The sequence below is a fragment of the Podarcis bocagei genome (assembly GCF_964188305.1).
Source record: "Podarcis bocagei genome assembly, chromosome: 6".
NCBI lineage: Eukaryota > Metazoa > Chordata > Lepidosauria > Squamata > Lacertidae > Podarcis > Podarcis bocagei.
In genome coordinates, this window is record NC_138130.1 from 99,316,815 (window position 1) to 99,336,215 (window position 19,401).

Sequence of the window (19,401 nt, forward strand, 5' to 3'; positions counted from 1 at the left end):
CCATGGCAGGCAGGAAGACAAGGCTTAACTTTTTCCATCAATGCAGTCGCCTCCATTGGAACGGTCTTTGCCAGCCTGGGCTTTTCCAGGTGTTTTGGATAACAGCTTCCATCAGATCCAGGCAGCACACTGCTGATGGAAGTTATGGTCCAAAATTTCTGGATGGCACCGCTTTGGCGAAGGAACAACAACCCCCAAACTGTTCTTAACATCTGTTGATTTTATCTGTATTTCATCCCCTCTGGTGAAAACAGAGAAGTCCTGTTCCATCCCTTTCGACATTTCTCAGATGAAAACAGGGACATCCTATTCCATCTCAGCCAAGATTTCTCCAGTGAAGGAAAAGCGGGACATTCTGGGATCAATCCAGAAACTGGGATAATAATAAATAATAATAATAATAATAATAATAATTTATTATTTATACCCCGCCCATCTGGCTGGGTTTCCCCCAGCCACTCTGGGGCAGCTTCCAACAAAACACTAAAATACAATAACCTATTAAACATTAAAAGCTTCCCTAAACAGGGTTGCCTTTAGATGTCTTCTAAATGTTTGGTAGTTATTTTTCTCTTTGACATCTGATGGGAGGGCGTTCCACAGGGCGGGGGCCAATACCGAGAAGGCCCTCTGCCTGGTGCCCTGTAGCTTTTCTTCTCACAATGAGGGAACCACCAGAAGGCCCTTGGCACTGGACCTCAGTGTCCGGGCAGAACAATGGGGGTGGAGACGCTCCTTCGGGGATACTGGGCCGAGGCTGTTTAGGGCTTTAAAGATCAGCACCAACACTTTGAATTGTGCTCGGAAACGTACTGGGAGCCAGTGTAGGTCTCTCAAGACCAGTGTAGGTCTCTCGGCGGCCGCTCCCAGTCACCAGTCTAGCTGCCGCATTCTGGATTAGTTGGGATGGCTTTTGTAATTCTGGGGCTGTGCCTGGAAAATTGGGGCACTTGGAGGGTCTGGTATTTAAATAATTTCATTGGGTCTCTGGATGCTGGACAACACGGTCCTTTGGTCTGATTGAGCAGCATTCTTCTTATGTTCAATTCCAAAATTCTGTTGCATCTTATCTGAAGGAGTCTGGGCCCAATCACAAAGCCATCAAAAGGATAGGATTGCAGGGAAGCTCAAAAGAAGGCAGAAGTCTTTCAGACCCTGTCTTTCCTCCCCTGGCATTGTTCTGGCTTTGGAGAAGCTTCAAAACATTTCCAGACTTTCCTTCCCACTCATGAGGACTAGAGACTTGTGTTTTCAAAACAAGAAGTGGTGGAGATTTGCAAGGAGCCGGGTTTTGTGGGCTTAAGCCCACACAGCTCGGCTTTGCAAGAAGCGAAATGTTCCCTGCCAATGCTCCTAAAGTAAACAAGCAGCAACCCAATTTCCAAGGTCCGCCGTTACCTTTTGCCACAGGGCTTCTCTCGATGCCAGGGAGGAGCAAGCCGCCACAAACCAGCAGTTCCCCACCTGGCCCTGGTGCAAGTCGTGAGAGCTGATTCCATCCACGAAGAGGTGGGGGTCGTCGCAGATGTCCTGCAAGGAGAGAGGAGAAAGAAAACATGAGATGAAGAAGAGGCACGGCCGCCCAGGGTCAACAATACTGAGCTGGGAGGATCAGTTTCTCCCCCAAATATTTGGAAGACCCTGAAACATCCTGTGCCAGAAACCAGATTCCTGCGCAATAAATAAAAAAAGCATCATCTCAGCACAGAGCAGGGAACATCTGCTTAGGAAAATGCCAAGCAGGGAACCCAAGTCGCCGTTTGACCTCTCCTCCTCCGCTTTCCGGACAGTTTTGACAAAGAACATAAGTGAGCAGACACAGAACATCAAGGGACTGAACTAGGCTCATTTGAAACACGTCGTATACATATGACTGTATTTCATCTGATCCATCCACTGTAATTATTAAGTTTGCAGATGATACTACCATAATGGGTCTAATTCCAGGTGGAGATGAATCGGCGTACGGGGGGAGGTTCAAAAAGTATCTACAGTGGTACCTCTGGTTATGTACTTAATTTGTTCCAGAGGTCCGTTCTTAACCTGAAACTGTTCTTAACCTGAAGCACCACTTTAGCTAATGGGGCCTCCTGCTGCCACAGCGCCGCTGGAGCACGATTTCTGTTCTCATCCTGAAGCAAAGTTCTTAACCCGAGGTACTATTTCTGGGTTAGCGGAGTCTGTAACCTGAAGCGTATGTAACCCGAGGTACCACTGTACATGGTGCCTAGAGAATAACTTGCACCTAAATATTACCAAGACAAAGGAGATTGTGTTGGACTTTTGGAGGAAGAGAGGGGAACTAGCCCCGTTGTATATTGGGGGGGGGGGGTTGTGTGGAGAGAGTCTCTTCCTTTAAATTCCTGGGAGTTTACCTTAGTGAGGACCTCACTTGGAAAAACAATATACCATATTTTTTGCTCTATAAGACACACTTTTCCCCTCCTAAAAAGTAAGGGGAAATGTGTGTGTGTGTTATGGAGCGAATGCAGACGGGAGGCTCAGTGCTCCCTTTAAAGAACTGCGTGGAGCATGTGTGCTGCTCTTGGGGGCTTTTCCCCGAGGAGGGAGAAGGGCTGCCCTTCTCCCTGCTAGGGGAAAAGCCCCCAAGAGCCGCACACACACACCGTGCACTCTTTAAAGGGAGTGCGGCTCTTGGGAGAGCCTTAGCTGCGTGCAGCCTCTTGCGGGCAGGGGATGAAGGCTCCCCTTGCCCGGGAGAGGCTGCACGCGACTAAGCAAGAAGCCAGGACAGCCGGCCAGGAGGGCTATGCACGGCTAAACAAGAAGCCAGGACAACGAGGGGGATCGCTGCACTGCGATCCCGCGGACTGTCCTGGCTTCTGGCTTAGCCACGTGCACGGGGAGCCTTCATCCCGCTGCCCTGTGGAGACTTCACGCGGCTATCCCTGGCTTTTGCGGGAGATGCGGCTCTGTCCCTTCCCAGAAAAGCCCCCAAGAGCCGCGCTCCCTTTAAAGAGTGTGCGACTCTTGCGGGAGGTCAGGGGAAAGCCAGTAGGCTTGCTTTCGCTGAAGCCAGGAGGGCAAGAGGGATCGGTGCGCACCAATCCTGCTTGCTCTCCTGGCTTCAGGGATAGCCCCGCAAGGCCTCCTGAGCGAAGATAGAGGAGCGCTCCCTCTTAGCTCAGGGTGCTTTGCGTTGCTTTCTTATTTCTTGTTTTCCTCCCCTAAAAACTAGTTGCGTTTTATGGTCCTGTGCGTCTAATAGAGCGAAAAATATGGTAACTCAGGTGGTTAGGAAGGACCAACAGAGTACAGTGGTGCCCCGCAAGACGAATGCCTCGCAAGACGGAAAACTCGCTAGACGAAAGAGTTTTCCGTTTTGGAGGTGCTTCGCAAAACGAATCTCCTATGGGCTTGCTTCGAAAGACGACAATGTCTTGCGAGTTCCTGCTGGTTTTTTCCCTCCCCCCCCTTTTTCTAAGCCGCTGAGCCGCTTATCAGCTGATCCTATCAGCAGATAAGCCGCTAAAAGCCGCTAATAGCGCTAATCCGTCAATGGGCTTGCTTCGCAAGACGAAAAAACCGCTAGACGAAGAGAATCACAGAACGGATTCTTTTTGTCTTGCGAGGCACCACTGTAAATTGTTTTTTATATGCAACAACAGCAGGAAGAATATTGTTGGCCCAGAAATGGAAGCAAGAAGAAATTCTGATGAAAGAAGAATGGCAGACAAAATTAATGGACTATGCAGAATTAGATAAAATGACAGGAAGGTTTCGTAACCTGCAGGACCAGAGATTCACAGGAGACTGGAAGAAATATGTGAACTATTTGAAGAGCAACAGTAATCAACAAATTACGTTAGTAGGACTACAAGAAGTTTTGTAAGGAGAAATATATGAAGCATTGCAAAGTAGAAAAAGAATAGAGATATTAGTTATGAAAAGTGAAAGTAGTAAATGTATATGAAGTGATTAGATTGGAAAATTTTCAGAGGTGGCTGATGGAAGTAAAAAAATTGTATAAGATGTAAAAGTATGTTTATTACTGTTGAAAATGATTTGTTTAAAAACTTATATATATCTATAAAGGAATGCCCAACTCCATTTTCTCATGTTCTTGCCTGTTAGTTTTTAGCTGAATTGGTGAGCCACCAACAATTTAAATTTAAAATTTGCGCCTCCGCGAAACCTCAGCACAGGTGACGGATACTTAAGGGAGATTAATTCAATCCCTTCCTCATTTGCTTAGCCTTCGATTCTTTGCTCCATGTCACAGGGATGCAACGAAACAAGCCAATAATATGTTGCAAATTAATTAGCAGCCCGCCAGCTGACATCAGCCAAATTTTAGGCAATTTATCCACCGATCAATGCTTGCAGCCCTAATAACCGACATTCCTCTTTACAAGACCCTCAGCTTTCCCCTTTGCAACAAGGATTGTCTTACAGGTGGCAAACTAAGGCTGGGGGTTGTGATAGCAATATTATGGTCTTAGATATATGGTAATGTTCGTAAGTGTACCAACCAAGCACATACATAGATCAGCACAGGAAGACCGACCTGGAACCATTTTGATTCCTAACTGAGCAAATGTTTTCTCTGCAAGGTCAAAGTGGGAAACCTCTCCATTGTCTCTTTCCTCACAAATCCTGTCTTAAGGGCACATTTAAGATATGAATAGGGTGTGAGCCTGTGACCTGGCCCAGGAACTAAGTATTCATCACTACAAAAGAATGGCCAGGCTCCCCAGGAAATCCAATCAAGTAACCTGCCAGACAGGAGAAAAACAATATTCAAATTTCTGTTTTAGATTGCCTTTTCTGGACTTCCGGTCGGTGCCAGCGCTTAATGGCGGTCCTGCCTCCAAGCTCCGGAGAAGGACTGCTTCGCAAGTTCGGGTCTTACCCGCTACGGCGAGCGGGGGACCCCTAAAATCTCAGGCGCTGAAGCCTGAGAACAAGGAGACTCGGTGGGCACCTTTGCGCCCCCCGGTACCGTGAAAGAGCCTTTTTAAAGGCTACGGATCGACATCGGGAGTGAGCGCGGTGCTGAGAGTCGCTACCCAGCCTGCGAAGTGAAGCCGCGTCGCCATAAGCGGAGAGCGCCGATTTCTTCCTGAAAAGAAATTCTGGACGAAATTCCCGTGAGTAGGATTTGAAAAATAATTGGGACCCTTTTAAATCTTGAAAATTGAGCTGAAAGCGGGGGGTTAAATCAAGGAAGTCTGCCTCCCCCCGACTGCATGAAAGTGAAAGCAACGGAACTTTAAACTTGCATCCGATGAAACCCGCTTTTTAATTAACTTAACCGGGCACTGAGACTTTGGATCTCCCCTCTAGCTGGCAGGGCAGAGGGGAGGTGAATAAGACTTTAAAAACTGCATGATCTACCTGAAGTAAAATCCTCTGCTGTCTCATCTATTGAAAGCACGAAACGGTCTGCCTTCTCAGAACAATAGGTCACTGAACTGACTTTTGCCCGCAAAGTGATACTGTGATACAAAGTCCACATAGTGACTGGCTACAGTGTATTACAAGGAGAAACAGCATAGACTGGGAAACTGTGGCAATTTATAGCTACAAGCTTATAGCAATATTGACTTTGACTGTGTTAATCTCTTTTTTCTATACCTTTGGACATTCTCCTTTGTTCTTGTATTTGGACACTTTATTTTATGGCCATTTTGATTTGCTCCCCCTAGAGGGTAAGTAAAGTTCGACACGGCCTAGGACAGTGGAATTTTCCAACAGGAAACAGCTCCCGTGGGAAGTGACCTTGACATGAGTGGCGCACAAGAAGAGATTGTCACAAGAGCCAAAATTAGGCAACAACAACAACAGCTGCAACAACAACAGACAAAGAAAAGAGGCTCAATTTCAGCTGCAACTCCAGGACCAGCAGGAACAACAGAACAGGAAAAAGGAGCAGCTGCCTCTATGGAAGCTGTGACAGAGGCTCTGCTTAAGATAAATCAAACTCTGGAGTCTTTGACAAAACAGACTTCAGAAAATACACAAAAATTAACAGAAATATCAGTAAGATTAAACCAGAACACAGAATCTATTAATAAATTGGTGGAGGAAAACGCTACTACACGCCAAATTGCCGAAGATGCCAAAGCTGTTGCTGGAGAGACGCAAGAGAAATTAGAGCCGATTGCCAAGAAGGTCTATGAGCATGATGCAACCCTGGCCTTGTGGGAGTTACAGAGAAAAGAGAGAAATTTGAAATTAAGATCGATCCCGGAGAACGAGAGAGACAACCTTGCGGAATACCTGACACGGGAGTTTGCGGACTGCTGGGATTTGGAGGAAGACGAATTTAAAATTACAACAGCTTTTAGACTGGGTAAAAAACAGGACAGAAAGACCCCGAGAGACTGCCTGATTACATTTAGATCCAAGGAGGAAAGAGACAAAATATTAGGACTACATTTTGAAAAGGCCCTGCAAATTGGCAACTCAACTGTACAGATTTTCAAAGATATCCCAAAATATATCTTGGACTTAAGAAACTTCTACAAGGACCTGGCTCTTCTGTTAAAGAAAAACTCCATCCGCTTTAGGTGGGAATTTCCACAAGGACTGTCATTTGATTACAAGGCAAAAAAGGTGAAAATAAAGACAATTCAAGATAAAGACAAATTTTTGGCAAGAAATCAGGAGGACTTACAGAAGGGGACTGTGGATGTACTGGCAGAACAGAGGAGAGCACTAGATATCCTGAATCTTTCGATTGGACAAAAACCACCACCATCAGAAGAAGAGCAACAACTTGGAGCTGTTGGAGGAGCCTTAAGAAAATAACAAGATGGCTTTGCAATTCCTTAGTTGGAATTGTAATGGACTGAATGGGCCATTGAAGAGAAGACAAGTATTTCATATTTTGAATAGAGAACAATTGGACTTGATATGCCTACAAGAAACGCACATAACTAGAGCCCACAGGAGACTACTTACAAATAAAAGGCTAGGACAAGAATTTGTTTCATCAGACAAAGTTAAGAAAAGAGGAGTTGTAATATATGTGAAAGAAAAATGGGCTCCAAAAATGATATTTAAAGATGAACAAGGGAGATACCTGGCAGTGGAGATACAAGTACAAGGAGAAAAACTTTTAGTTGTTGGAATTTATGCACCAAATGAAGGCAAATCTGACTTCTTTAAGAGACTTCATGAAACCCTGACGGACTACCTGGATTACAATATGATAATTATGGGAGACATGAATGGTGTGGTCTCCACTAATATGGATAAGGCACAAAGACTAACAATCAGTAAGGAAGGGAGACTTCCTAAGACTTTCTTTGAAATGACTGAAAACATGGACTTGATAGATATATGGAGAACAAGGAACCCTCTGGAGAGAGAGGGAACCTTTTTCTCCCAAGCAATGTTGACCTGGACCAGAATTGATCAAATTTGGATTACTAGTGGCATGGCCCCAAAGATTAAGAAGGTAGAAATCTGCCCAAAAACTTGCTCCGACCATAACGCCGTGAAGATGGAAATGAAACTAACAACAACTGGTCAATTTAGATGGAGAATGAATGACGCCCTCTTTCGAGACAAGGAAATCCTGATGAAGGCCCAAAAAACCTTAAAAGACTATTTTGAAATAAATTTGAGGGCTGACGTTGAGAAAAGAGTGATCTGGGACGCAAGCAAAGCGGTGATGCGAGGTTTCTTGATTCAACAAAACTCAATAATGAGGAAAAAACAAAATGAGAAAAAAGAAAAGATTTTGGAAAAGATAAAAGAAGCAGAGAAAAAACTAAGAGTAAAACCAAAGTCCCAGGAGATTTTAAGAGAGATCAAGTTATATCAATCACAATATATGGAACTGATGAACTTGGAGATTGAATGGAAGATAAAACAGATGAAGCAAAAGACATTTGAATCAGCAAATAAATGTGGCAAACTTCTGGCTTGGCAACTGAAGAAAAGGCAGAAACTAAATACAGTCACAAGCCTAGAAGTGGATGGAAAGAATATATCTAAACCTAATGAAATTAGAAATTGCTTCCTGAGTTATTTTAAAAAGCTTTATACTCAAGGCCCGCAAAATGAAGAAGATATAGATAAATTCCTTGATAAATATGGATTACAAAAAATCTCTCATCAAAGTAAGATGGATCTGAACCAGAGAATAACAGAACAAGAGATAGAGGCTGCCATTCAGAATATGCAACTGGGCAAGTCCCCAGGACCAGATGGATTGACTTCAAGATACTACAAATCGCTGAAGGAATGGCTGATTCAACCACTAAAAGAAGTCTGCAATGAGATCCTTGAGGGAAATAAGACACCTGAATCGTGGAAAGAAGCATATATTTCACTCATACCAAAGACAGAGACTGAAAAGACTCAACTGAAGAACTACCGCCCAATATCACTACTTAATGTGGATTACAAAATTTTTGCAGACATTTTGGCAAAAAGATTTAAAAGAGTGTTGATGGAGAAGATTCATAGGGACCAAGCAGGCTTTCTCCCTAAAAGACACCTAGCAGACAATGTAAGGAATGTGATAGATATTTTGGAAAAGCTAGAGGTGAATATAAACACTAAAGCAGTATTGATCTTTGTGGACGCGGAGAAAGCCTTTGACAATATTTCTTGGAGCTTCATGATAAAGAATCTCCATGGGATGGGGGTAGGTCAAGGTTTTGAGAATGGCATGGCCGCAATATACTCTGAACAAAAAGCTAAATTGATTGTAAATAATGTAGTGACGGAGGAACTTAAGATAGAAAAAGGAACACGACAGGGGTGTCCAATTTCCCCATTACTTTTTATCACAGTTCTGGAGGTGTTGCTGAATATGATAAGGGAAGACCAGCAGGTAAAGGGAGTGCAGGTCGGAGCTAAACATTACAAGCTAAGAGCGTTTGCAGATGACCTAGTATTGACTTTGCAAGAGCCAAACACTAGTACGAAAAAGGTTTTAGAAATAATACAACAGTTTGGCCAGGTAGCTGGATTTAAGCTGAATAAACAAAAAACCAAAGTCTTAGGAAAAAACTTAACAGAGGCAGAAAAGGAGAAGTTTCAAGAGGAGACAGGGTTGATACTGGTTAAGAAGGTGAAATATCTAGGGGTTTACTTGACATCTAAAAATGTGAATTTGTACAAAGACAACTATGAAAAATGCTGGTCGGAAATTAAAAAAGATCTAGAAATATGGTCAAATCTGAAATTGTCAATGTTAGGCCGAATTGCTGTGATCAAAATGAATGTATTGCCTAGAATGTTATTTTTGTTCCAGACCTTGCAGATCCTGGATAAGATGGAATGTTTTAAGAGGTGGCAGAAAGATATCTCGAAATTTGTCTGGCAGGGCAAAAAGCCCAGAATTAAATTCAAAATATTGACAGATGCTAAAGAAAGAGGGGGTTTTGCCCTGCCGGACTTGAAATTGTACTATGAGGCAGCAGCATTTTGCTGGCTGAAAGAATGGATGCTCCTCGAAAATACAGACATCTTAGATCTGGAAGGTTTTAACAATGCTTTTGGTTGGCATGCATATCTATGGTATGACAAAGTTAATAGTGTCTTTAAGAATCACATTGTTAGAAAAGCACTGTTTAATGTTTGGAGAAGATATAAAGATCTGTTGGAAAACAAAACCCCTAGATGGGTCTCACCAGTGGAGGCCAAGGCAGTGAAGAAACTCAATATGGAGGTCGGATGGCCGAAGTATTGGGAAATTTTGGAACAGGATGGAGATAAGTTGAAATTACAAAGTTATGAGAAACTGAAGCATAAGGTACAAAATTGGTTTCAATACCATCAAATAGTGGAATTTTTCAAACAGGACAGGAAAATTGGCTTCCAGATGGAAAAATCAAAACTAGAAACTGAATTGTTAGAACCTAGTACTAAGAATTTATCTAGAATGTATAACTTGTTGCTGAAATGGAACACACAGGAGGAAACAGTTAAATCAGCCATGATTAAGTGGGCACAGGATGTTGGTCATAACATTATGTCAGATGACTGGGAATGGTTATGGAACACCGGTATCAAATTTACGGCATGTAATGCCTTAAAGGAAAACATTATGAAAATGGTATACAGGTGGTACATGACCCCAGTCAAGCTGGCAAAAATTTATCATTTGCCCGATAACAAATGTTGGAAATGCAAAGAGACTGAAGGTACTTTCTACCACCTTTGGTGGACATGCCCGAAGATAAAGGCTTTCTGGGAAATGATCTATAATGAAATGAAAAAGGTACTTAAATGTACCTTTTCTAAAAAACCAGAGGCCTTTCTCTTGGGCATTGTCGGCCAATTGGTGTCAAAGAAGGATAGAGCTTTTTTCATGTACGCTACAACAGCAGCAAGAATACTCATCGCAAAGCATTGGAAGACACAAGATCTACCCACTCTGGAAGAATGGCAGATGAAAGTGATGGACTATATGACATTGGCTGAGATGACAGGCAGAATCCGTGACCAAGGAAAAGAGACAGCGGAAGAAGAATGGAGAAAATTCAAAAGTTACCTTAAGGACTATTATAAACTCAATGAATGTTAGAGTGTTTTGGTTCTTAGGAACAAAGGGATACAGTGACATAAGGTTAGAATATAGAGATGACTAAGATAACTGAGGTTGGAAGGTAACAACTGGGAGTTGCTATAAAATTTATAGACATTGGGATGCAGAAAGGGGGGGTATGGGGAAGTCCCAGAAAAGAGGTTTATGAAAATATGTTATGAATTTATACGTGTATGTTTGTTTTCTTAAGTGTTTGTCTGTTTTTTTAAAAATTTGTAAAACCAATAAAAATCTTTAAAAAAAAAAATAGATTGCCTTTTCTGTGATGTAGGTGTGATGCATCTGAGGGGTGGTCTTAGGTTACACCCCTTCTATGATGTATGTATGTTTCTGGGGGTGGTCTTGATCTACAGGATGGGAATTTCAAAAGTCTTTATAAGGCCTTGCATGCCATTTTTCTGGGTTCCTCCTCTCTCCTGCAGGTGAGGGGAGCACCCTGTTGCAAAAGATCAATAAAGATCAGGCTTACTAGCTGCTTTGCTTCTCAATATTCTCTGGTTGGCCTCTGTTATTCTCTCCTACCAATAGGGAACCTATGTATGGACTCTATATGGGCTCTTGGATACCCCATAAGGGAAAAGGGCAATTTTTGTTTACAACAGAGTGGACCTCCCATCCAAGGCCATACAAATAAACACTGGGATGAATTAATTTCCAATCTAGGCCATAGCGGCTCTGAATGACAGAGAAGTCACTTTCCAACAGCAGACGCTGCAATCTAAACCACGCACCACGAATGATGAAGAAGCAAATTTGCCCTCTCCAGGATATTCCCTTCAAGCATAAAAACAACAACAGAAAAACCAGCCCCTACCCAAGTCCAATTCAATCAGGCTCTTGCTGGCTCGTGTCAAAGTCTCAGGTCGCAGAACAAGACAAACAGACGAACACACAGATTGCATATTAAGTTTGGGATGCTCAGAAAGAGAGCTCTGTTTTCCATTAAGCAGGCATTACGGATTGCAGGCTCTTGCAAGCACCACAGCCAAGATGGATCGCCTGCTCGGAACCACACAAGGCTAATTGAAAGAGAAATGTTACGATCTGGCAGCAGGCGGGTTGTGAAGCTTTACTGCACTGATAGTCACTCCCCACCGGTGCAAGAGGGGAGCATTTAGGCTGCCTGAATTTCCTTAAGGATGTAAACCTTGCCCATGTGGTCCAGCTTCCTGTTCCAAAGGGATTGCCTGTGTTGCAGGAATTTATGTATAGGTTGGGGGGGGGGTTGCCCCTCCAGCAGATATCATGCACATGCAGCCCACTACCAAAACCAGCGCAATCACTTTTCTGACTTTTGTGATTTGTCCCCACAAAACACTTCATCACAGTTTCTTCCTATCTATTCAAAGGGCCTTTGCTGCACGATACCAAATGTAAGAATTCCCTGATAAATGTATCTCTGTACTGGCTCACTGGGAAAACTTCAGAAATTCATATAGACATGTGAGCTCAGCTACTCAGCAGCCCCTCTGCCTGAGTGATAATCCCTGGCATCCTGATACCTGAGTTCCAGACAGGTAGCCATTCCAGAAATAACAAACCCAGATGAAGACAAAAGGGCGTGATTAACTTGGCTGGGAAACAGGGAAATGTAAATATCTCTTTTGTTACACTTGATGGGTGTTTGGTGGAGGGCAAGGGGAACCATGGGGCAGGGTCCAGGATGCTCAGATTACTGCCACCAGACCTCCCCTTCCATGATGTAACCGTGATGTAGTTTTTTGGGGGGGTAACATGGGGATTAGCAGCTAATAAAATTTGGGGGCTCTTTTGTTGGGGGCTTCCATCTTGTTCCACCTGGTGGCAGGTGGGAGTCCTGTCGTAACAGTCTTCAATAAAGACCAGGCCTACTGGCTGCTGTTTTGCTCTGGTATTCCTGGCTGGTGTCCTTGTTTTTTGTCCAAGGGAGCCCTCAGATTTCTCCGTTAACACCTGTGGGAAACCAGCAAGCAGGATTCATAGAATTGTAGCGTTGGAAGGGACCCTGAGGGTCATCTAGTCCAACCCCCGGTGGGAATCTCAACAAAAGCATCCATGACAGGTGGCCACCCAACCTTTCCTTTAAAACCTCCAGGAAAGGAGAGTCCACAGCCTCCCAAGGGAGACAGTCAAACAGCTCTTAGCGTCAGAAAGTTCTTCCTGATGTTGAGTCAGAATCGCCTTTCTTGTAACTCGAGGCTATGGGTTCGAGTCCTACCCTCCAGAGCTGGAGAAAACAAGCTTGCTCCATCCTCCATGTGACAGCCCTTTAGATATTGAAAGATGGCCATCTCCTCTCAGTCTATGATTACCAGATTCTTTTTCAATAAATCCGGGGACAATTTTTTTTTTTGAAGCTGAGTAGCAACAGGGAGTCAGTAGAGGGGGTGGTGAGGCAAAAGACCCTGGGCCCAAGCACACATGCAGATTGTATAAAGGCACAAAGCCCTTCTTTCGCACCCTGTGAAACATAAATGCACAGAGATTTTTAAAAACTGGGCAACGGCACACCACCCACCTGTGACTCCCCCAATAAGTCAAAACAAAGGGGGAAGGGGGCAGGAGATCTGTACCGCTGGGTGTCCCCGGTTCCCCTTTGGCAGTGGCAGCGGCAGTCAGCAGCCCGGAGCCAGCCTAGTAGCGCAGTTGGCTCTGGCTGGCTTCAGGAGCTGCTGTTGCGCGGACACATCATATGGGGACTTCCGGAGAGGAAAAATGCCAGGCGCCACAGCAGCGAGCAGCTCCTGAAGCCAGCCAGAGCCGGGGACAGATTTGCAAATCGGGGGACGTCTGGTAACCCTATCTCAGCCTCCTCTTTTCCAGGCTAAACATACCCAGCTCCTTCAACCATTCCTCATCAGGCTTGGTTTCCAGACCTTTAACCATCATGTTCGCCCTCCTCTGCCCACCTTCCAGCTTCTCAACATCCTTCTTAAATTGTGGCGCCCAGAACCGGACACAGTATTCCAGGTGTGGTCTGACCAAGGCAGAATAGAGTGAGACTATTACTTCCCTTGATCTGGACACCAGACTTCTGTTGATGCAGCTAGAATAGTATGAGCTTTTTTTTGCTGCTGCACAAGAGTCTTCCCCATCCTTTGTAGTTTTCAGCAACTGGTACCCAGAAGCAATTTTGCCTCTAACTGAGGAGGCAGCAGAGCATAGCCTCTGTACAGTGGTACCTCGGGTTAAGTACTTAATTCGTTCCGGAGGTCTGTTCTTAACCTGAAACTGTTCTCAACCTAAAGCAGTGGCGTAGCGTGGGGGGTGCAGGGGGGGCGGCCGCACCGGGCGCAACATCTGGGGGGGGGCGCGCTCGCAGCTCTCTGCCCCCTGCTAAAATACACGGGTTAGGGGGCGCAAATTACTTGCCTTGCCCCGGGTGCTGACAACCCACGCTACGCCACTGACCTGAAGCACCACTTTAGCTAATGGGGTCTCCTACTGCCGCTGCGCCACCGAAGCACAATTTCTGTTCTCATCCTGATGCAAAGTTCTTAACCTGAGGTACTATTTCTGGGTTAGCAGAGTCTGTAACCTGAAGCATATGTAACCCAAGGTACCACTGTACATGGAGATTTTATTGAACTACCCTGGCCCAACACCACCCAGTGAGCTTCCCAACTGGGTAGAGGATTATTGATTTATTCTTGCGTTTCTCTCTCACCTTTTCCTCCACATTCCTCAAGGTGGTATACATGGTTCTCCCACTCCCCAATTAACGCCCCACCCCACCCAACCTTAGGCATAGGTTAGAAGCCGAGAGGCAGTGGCTGCCCCAAGCTCAACCAGTGAGCTTCACGGCCTGCAGGGTGGATAAAAATCAATGAAATTCATTTGGCAAAGAAAGAATCTGCGGGATTTTCATCCCACAGGGAGACCAAAACCTTTGGCTGCCGGTCTACAAATCAACACAAAACGTTGCGCCCTTTCCTTTTGCATCGGAAAACATCCGTTAAAGTACCATATTTTTCGCTCTATAACACGCACCCGACCATAACATGCACATAGTTTTTAGAGGAGGAAAACAAGAAAAAAAATATTCTAAACGAAACAGTGGATGTATGATTTTTGTGGTTCATGCTGTGGCCACAGACATGTGATCTGACGGTGAGTTTGGGGTAGCCCAATGCAAAAATCCTGAGGATCCATGTGGATCCATGCTTTGTAACCACGTTTTTGCACCACTGCGGCCCCAGGCAACAGTGGGTGCGTGATTTTTTTGGTGCAAGCTGTAGCCATAGACATGCTATGTGATCTGATGGTGAATTTGGGGTGACCCAGTGCTAAAATCCTGAGGATCCATGTGGATCCGTGCTTTGTAACCAGGCTCTCTGTCCCTCTCTCCTCCCCACTCCGCGGCTCTTCTCCCGCTTTGCTGTTTCAAAGCGAGCCACGGAGGAGGGAAGGAAGGGGAACCATGGATCCTCTGCTCACGACTGCAGCAGATCCCCCCCGCCACCCGTAGGCATTCCCTCCATAACACGCACAGACATTTCCCCTTACTTTCTAGGAGTGTTATTGAGCAAAAAATACGGTAATTGCACGTGGAAAGGATGCTGAAGGATGATATACGTGTGTCTCCTGCAACCACATCTGTTTTGAACATAATGGAAAGCCAAGCAGAGGAACTGCAAGGAGGAAAATAAAGAGGAAATATTAAAACCAGGAGCCAGTTCCTCCTACACAGGCTCAAGGGATTGGGAGCCTAGCAATCGTTTGGCCTGACAGCTTCAAAGTTTGCCATGGGGTCCTTGCAAGGACGGGCTGGTCTTCTTTTGAAAGCATTTCTGCTGCTTTCCTTTTTAAAAAAATAAATAATGCTTTATTTTAATGTATTTTTAATCTTTGTTGGAAGCCACCCAGAGTGGCTGGGGAAGCCCAGCCAGATGGGGGGGGGGTTTACAAATAATAAATTATTATTATTACTATTAGTATTAGTATTTGGTTGAAAACTTTATAACAGAAATATGCAATAGATGTTATTCATTCTTTAACTAATACTTCCTTTGTACAGTGGTACCTCGGGTTACATACGCTTCAGGTTACATACACTTCAGGTTACAGACTCCACTAACCCAGAAATAGTACCTCGGGTTAAGAACTTTGCTTTAGGATAAGAACAGAAATCGGGCTCCGGCGGCGCGGCAGCAGCAGGAGGTCCCATTAGCTAAAGTGGTGCTTCAGGTTAAGAACAGTTTCAGGTTAAGAGTGGACCTCAGGAAGGAAATAAGTACTTAACCCGAGGTACCACTGTACATCCATTTGTGATTACCGTATTTTTCACCCTATAGGACTCACTTTCCCCCCTCCAAAAATGAAGGGGAAATGTGTGTGCGTCCTCTGGGGCGAATACAGGCTTCAGGAAGCTCTGCGCAACCTTCCGGAGCCCGGAAGCTTCGTGCCGGGCTCCGGAGGGTTGCGCAGAGCTGCCTGCATTCCGAAGCCTCGGGCGCGCTGAAGAGCTTCACACAGCTGTCTGCAAGCCTGGGGAGACCGGCGCGGCTCCCTAGGCTTGCGGACAGCAGGCTGTTCTGGGGTCTGGGGTCGGGGGAAGCTCGGACTTCCCCCGCGCCAGCCCCGTGCCTGGGGGGGGAAATAATTTTTTTTTCTTTATTTCCCCCCTGCCAAAAAAAAACCTAGGTGCGTCCTATAGGGCGAAAAATACGGTAAATTTGACAAGACCTCCGATCTTCCCCTTGCATTCCCGAATTAAGTTCCTTAAATACGTGCTTAAACTTTACTTTCTCTGTGTTATTTGACTGGCTATAAATTTCATTTTATAAAAACATCCTACTTACACACAGAAGCTCAATCAAGACCTGCCAATGTATTGATCTTTTGACAGTGTTCTTTTACATGCACTCGGTATATATCCCACTCTCTGATAAATTTTTCATCGGCAACGTCTCTTAGCCCCGCTGACAATCTCGCCAGCGCAGCGTACTCTCTGTTTTTGTTTTGCCATTCTGATTTAGATGGAATATCCTCTCCCTTCCAGCCTTTTGCGATTAGAATTCTGGCAGCAACTGTAACATAAAGAGTCTCCTGAAGTTTTGGGGGGATTTCATTACCCATAATTCCTAGCAGGAAAGCTTCAGGGGGGTTTTTAGGGAAGGAGCATTTGAACATTTTCTTAAGCTCGTTATAAATCATTCCCCAAATTTTGGAGACATGCATTTCTGCGGCTTTCCGGCACCTGTTCCAAGACTTTGAGACGGGGCAGGGTGCAAACCAACATTTTCAAAGTGTCCTCATTGCCGCAAACCTGCCTGCAAACATGAATTTGTTGTTGTTTAGTCATTTAGTCGTGTCCGACTCTTCGTGACCCCATGAACCAGAGCACGCCAGGCACTCCTGTCTTCCACTGCCTCCCACAGCTTGGTCAAACTCATGCTGGTAGCTTCGAGAACACTGTCCAACCATCTCGTCCTGTCGTCCTCTTCTCCTTGTGCCCTCCATCTTTCCCACCATCAGGGTCTTTTCCAGGGAGTCTTCTCTTCTCATGAGGTAGCCAAAGTCTTGGAGCCTCAGCTTCAGGATCTGTCCTTCCAGTGAGCACGCAGGGCTGATTTCCTTCAGAATGGATCAGTTTGATCTTCTTGCAGTCCATGGGACTCTCAAGAGTCTCCTCCAGCACCAGAATTCAAAAGCATCAATTCTTCGGTGATCAGCCTTCTTGATGGTCCAGCTTTCACCTCCATACATACTACCCCTTCATGGATCACTGCCTTGCTGTGGCGAAGGGGCTTGGATAACTCAGAGAAGCTAAGAGCTATGCCGTGCAGGGCCACCCAAGATGGACAGGTCATGGTGGAGAGTTTTGACCAAATGTGATCCACCTGGAGGAGGAACCGGCAAGCCACTCCAGTATCCCTGCCAAGAAAACTCCATGGACAAAGACAATAGGCAAACATGAATTTTGTTGTTTAGTCGTTTAGTCGTGTCCGACTCTTCGTGACCCCCTGGACCAGAGCACGCCAGGCACTCCTGTCTTCCACTGCCTCCCACAGTTTGGTAAAACTCATGCTGGTGGCTTCGAGAACACTGTCCAACCATCTCGTCCTCCGTCATCCCCTTCTCCTTGTGCCCTCCATCTTTCCCAACATCAGGGTCTTTTCCAGGGAGTCTTCTCTTCTCACGAGGTGACCAAAGTCTTGGAGCCTCAGCTTCAGGATCTGTCCTTCCAGTGGGCACTCAGGGCTGATTTCCTTCAGAATGGAGAGGTTTGATCTTCTTGCAGTCCATGGGACTCTCAAGAGTCTCCTCCAGCACCAGAATTCAAAAGCATCAATTCTTTGGCGATCAGCCTTCTTTATGGTCCAGCTCTCACTTCCATACATACTACCCCTTCATGGATCACTGCCTTGTTGTGGCGAAGGGGCTTGAATAACTCAGAGAAGCTATGAACTACGCCGAGCAGGGCACCCAAGATGAACAGGTCATAGTGGAGAGTTTTGACCAAACGTGATCCACCTGGAGGAGGAACAGGGAAGCCACTCCAGTATCCCTGCCAAGAAAACTCCATGGACAAAGACAACAGGCAAGCATGAATATACCTGTCTTATTTTTAAAGTAGGCTTCCTGTACCTGCTGTTAACTCTGCTCCGCTAGGCGGGTTGCACACCTCGGGCAGGTGTGAAATGCAGGAATTCATTTCGCTCCGGGCCTCTGATCCTCTTCTTTGCTCTCATCCATGCATGAAACCACTCAAATTAACACCCTTCGCTTGGCTGAGCCGTGCGGCTTTGCTGATAATGCTGCTCCACTTTCGTGGCTGTGCGCCTCACCTTGGCTTCTCACCAAGGCATGCACAGCTGGACGGCAAAAGGATGTTCGGCGCACACTCGATTAGCAGCAATGCGCCCTCCTTCCCACATCGAGGCCCCCGAATGACCTTCACTCTCAGGACGCCGAGCTCGCCTTGCCAGCAAACGCAGCTGCAGCTGTTTAGTGTGAGCTGTCGATCAGGCCCAGATTTACATCACAGAATCGTCGAATCGTCAAGTTGGAAGGGAGCCAAGGGGTCATCTAGCCAAACCCCCGGCAATGCTGGAATCACAGGCTCAGTCCACTGAGTTTTCCCCTTTGATAAACAGCTTAAAAGGTAAAGGTAAAGGGACCCCTGACCCATTAGGTCCAGTCGTGACCGACTCTGGGGTTGCAGCGCTCCTCTCGCTTTATTGGCCGAGGGAGCCGGCGTACAGCTTCCAGGTCATGTGGCCAGCATGACTAAGCCGCTTCTGGCGAACCAGAGCAGCGCACGGAAACGCCATTTATCTTCCTGCTGGAGTGGTACCTATTTATCTACTTGCACTTTGACGTGCTTTCGAACTGCTAGGTTGGCAGGAGCAGGGACCGAGCAACGGGAGCTCACCCCGTCATGGGGATTCAAACCGTCGACCTTCTGATCAGCAAGTCCTAGGCTCTGTGGTTTAACCCACAGCACCACCTGCGTCCCCAATAAACAGCTTGGGGTTCCCCAAAACAACTAATGCCAGACAAATCTCATTTTTGTAACGATGGCGTTACTAGGGGGAGGCTGTAGACGTAGCGTACCTTGATTTCAGTAAGGCTTTTGACAAAGTCCCCCGTGATATTTTTGCAAACAAGCAGGCAAAATATGGGTTGATTTGTAGCAGGTTGACTGACCGAACCCAAAGAGCACTCACTGATGGTTCCTCATCATCCTGTCTTAAGGGCAGTGCTGCGTACCGTACCTTTCCATGTACAGTCATACCTCGGGTTACAGACGCTTCAGGCTGCGTTTTTTTTGGGTTATGGACCCGCCAAAACCCGGAAGTACCGGAACAGGTTACTTCTGGGTTTCAGGGGCCGTGCATGTGCAGAAGCACTAAATTGCGCTTTGTGCATGCGCAGAAGACCCAATC

The 19,401-nt window shown here is 45.8% G+C and overlaps 1 protein-coding gene across 1 annotated transcript in view; it reads right to left on the reverse strand.

The window, feature by feature from the left end:
- Positions 1 to 19,401, reverse strand: part of CAPN5 (calpain 5) — a 94,302-nt gene that overhangs the window by 43,437 nt on the left and 31,464 nt on the right. The window contains exon 3 of the mRNA XM_081197375.1: positions 1,399 to 1,530. Coding sequence (XP_081053501.1) covers positions 1,399 to 1,530 — 132 coding nt within the window. The remainder of the gene's footprint in view (positions 1 to 1,398; positions 1,531 to 19,401) is intronic.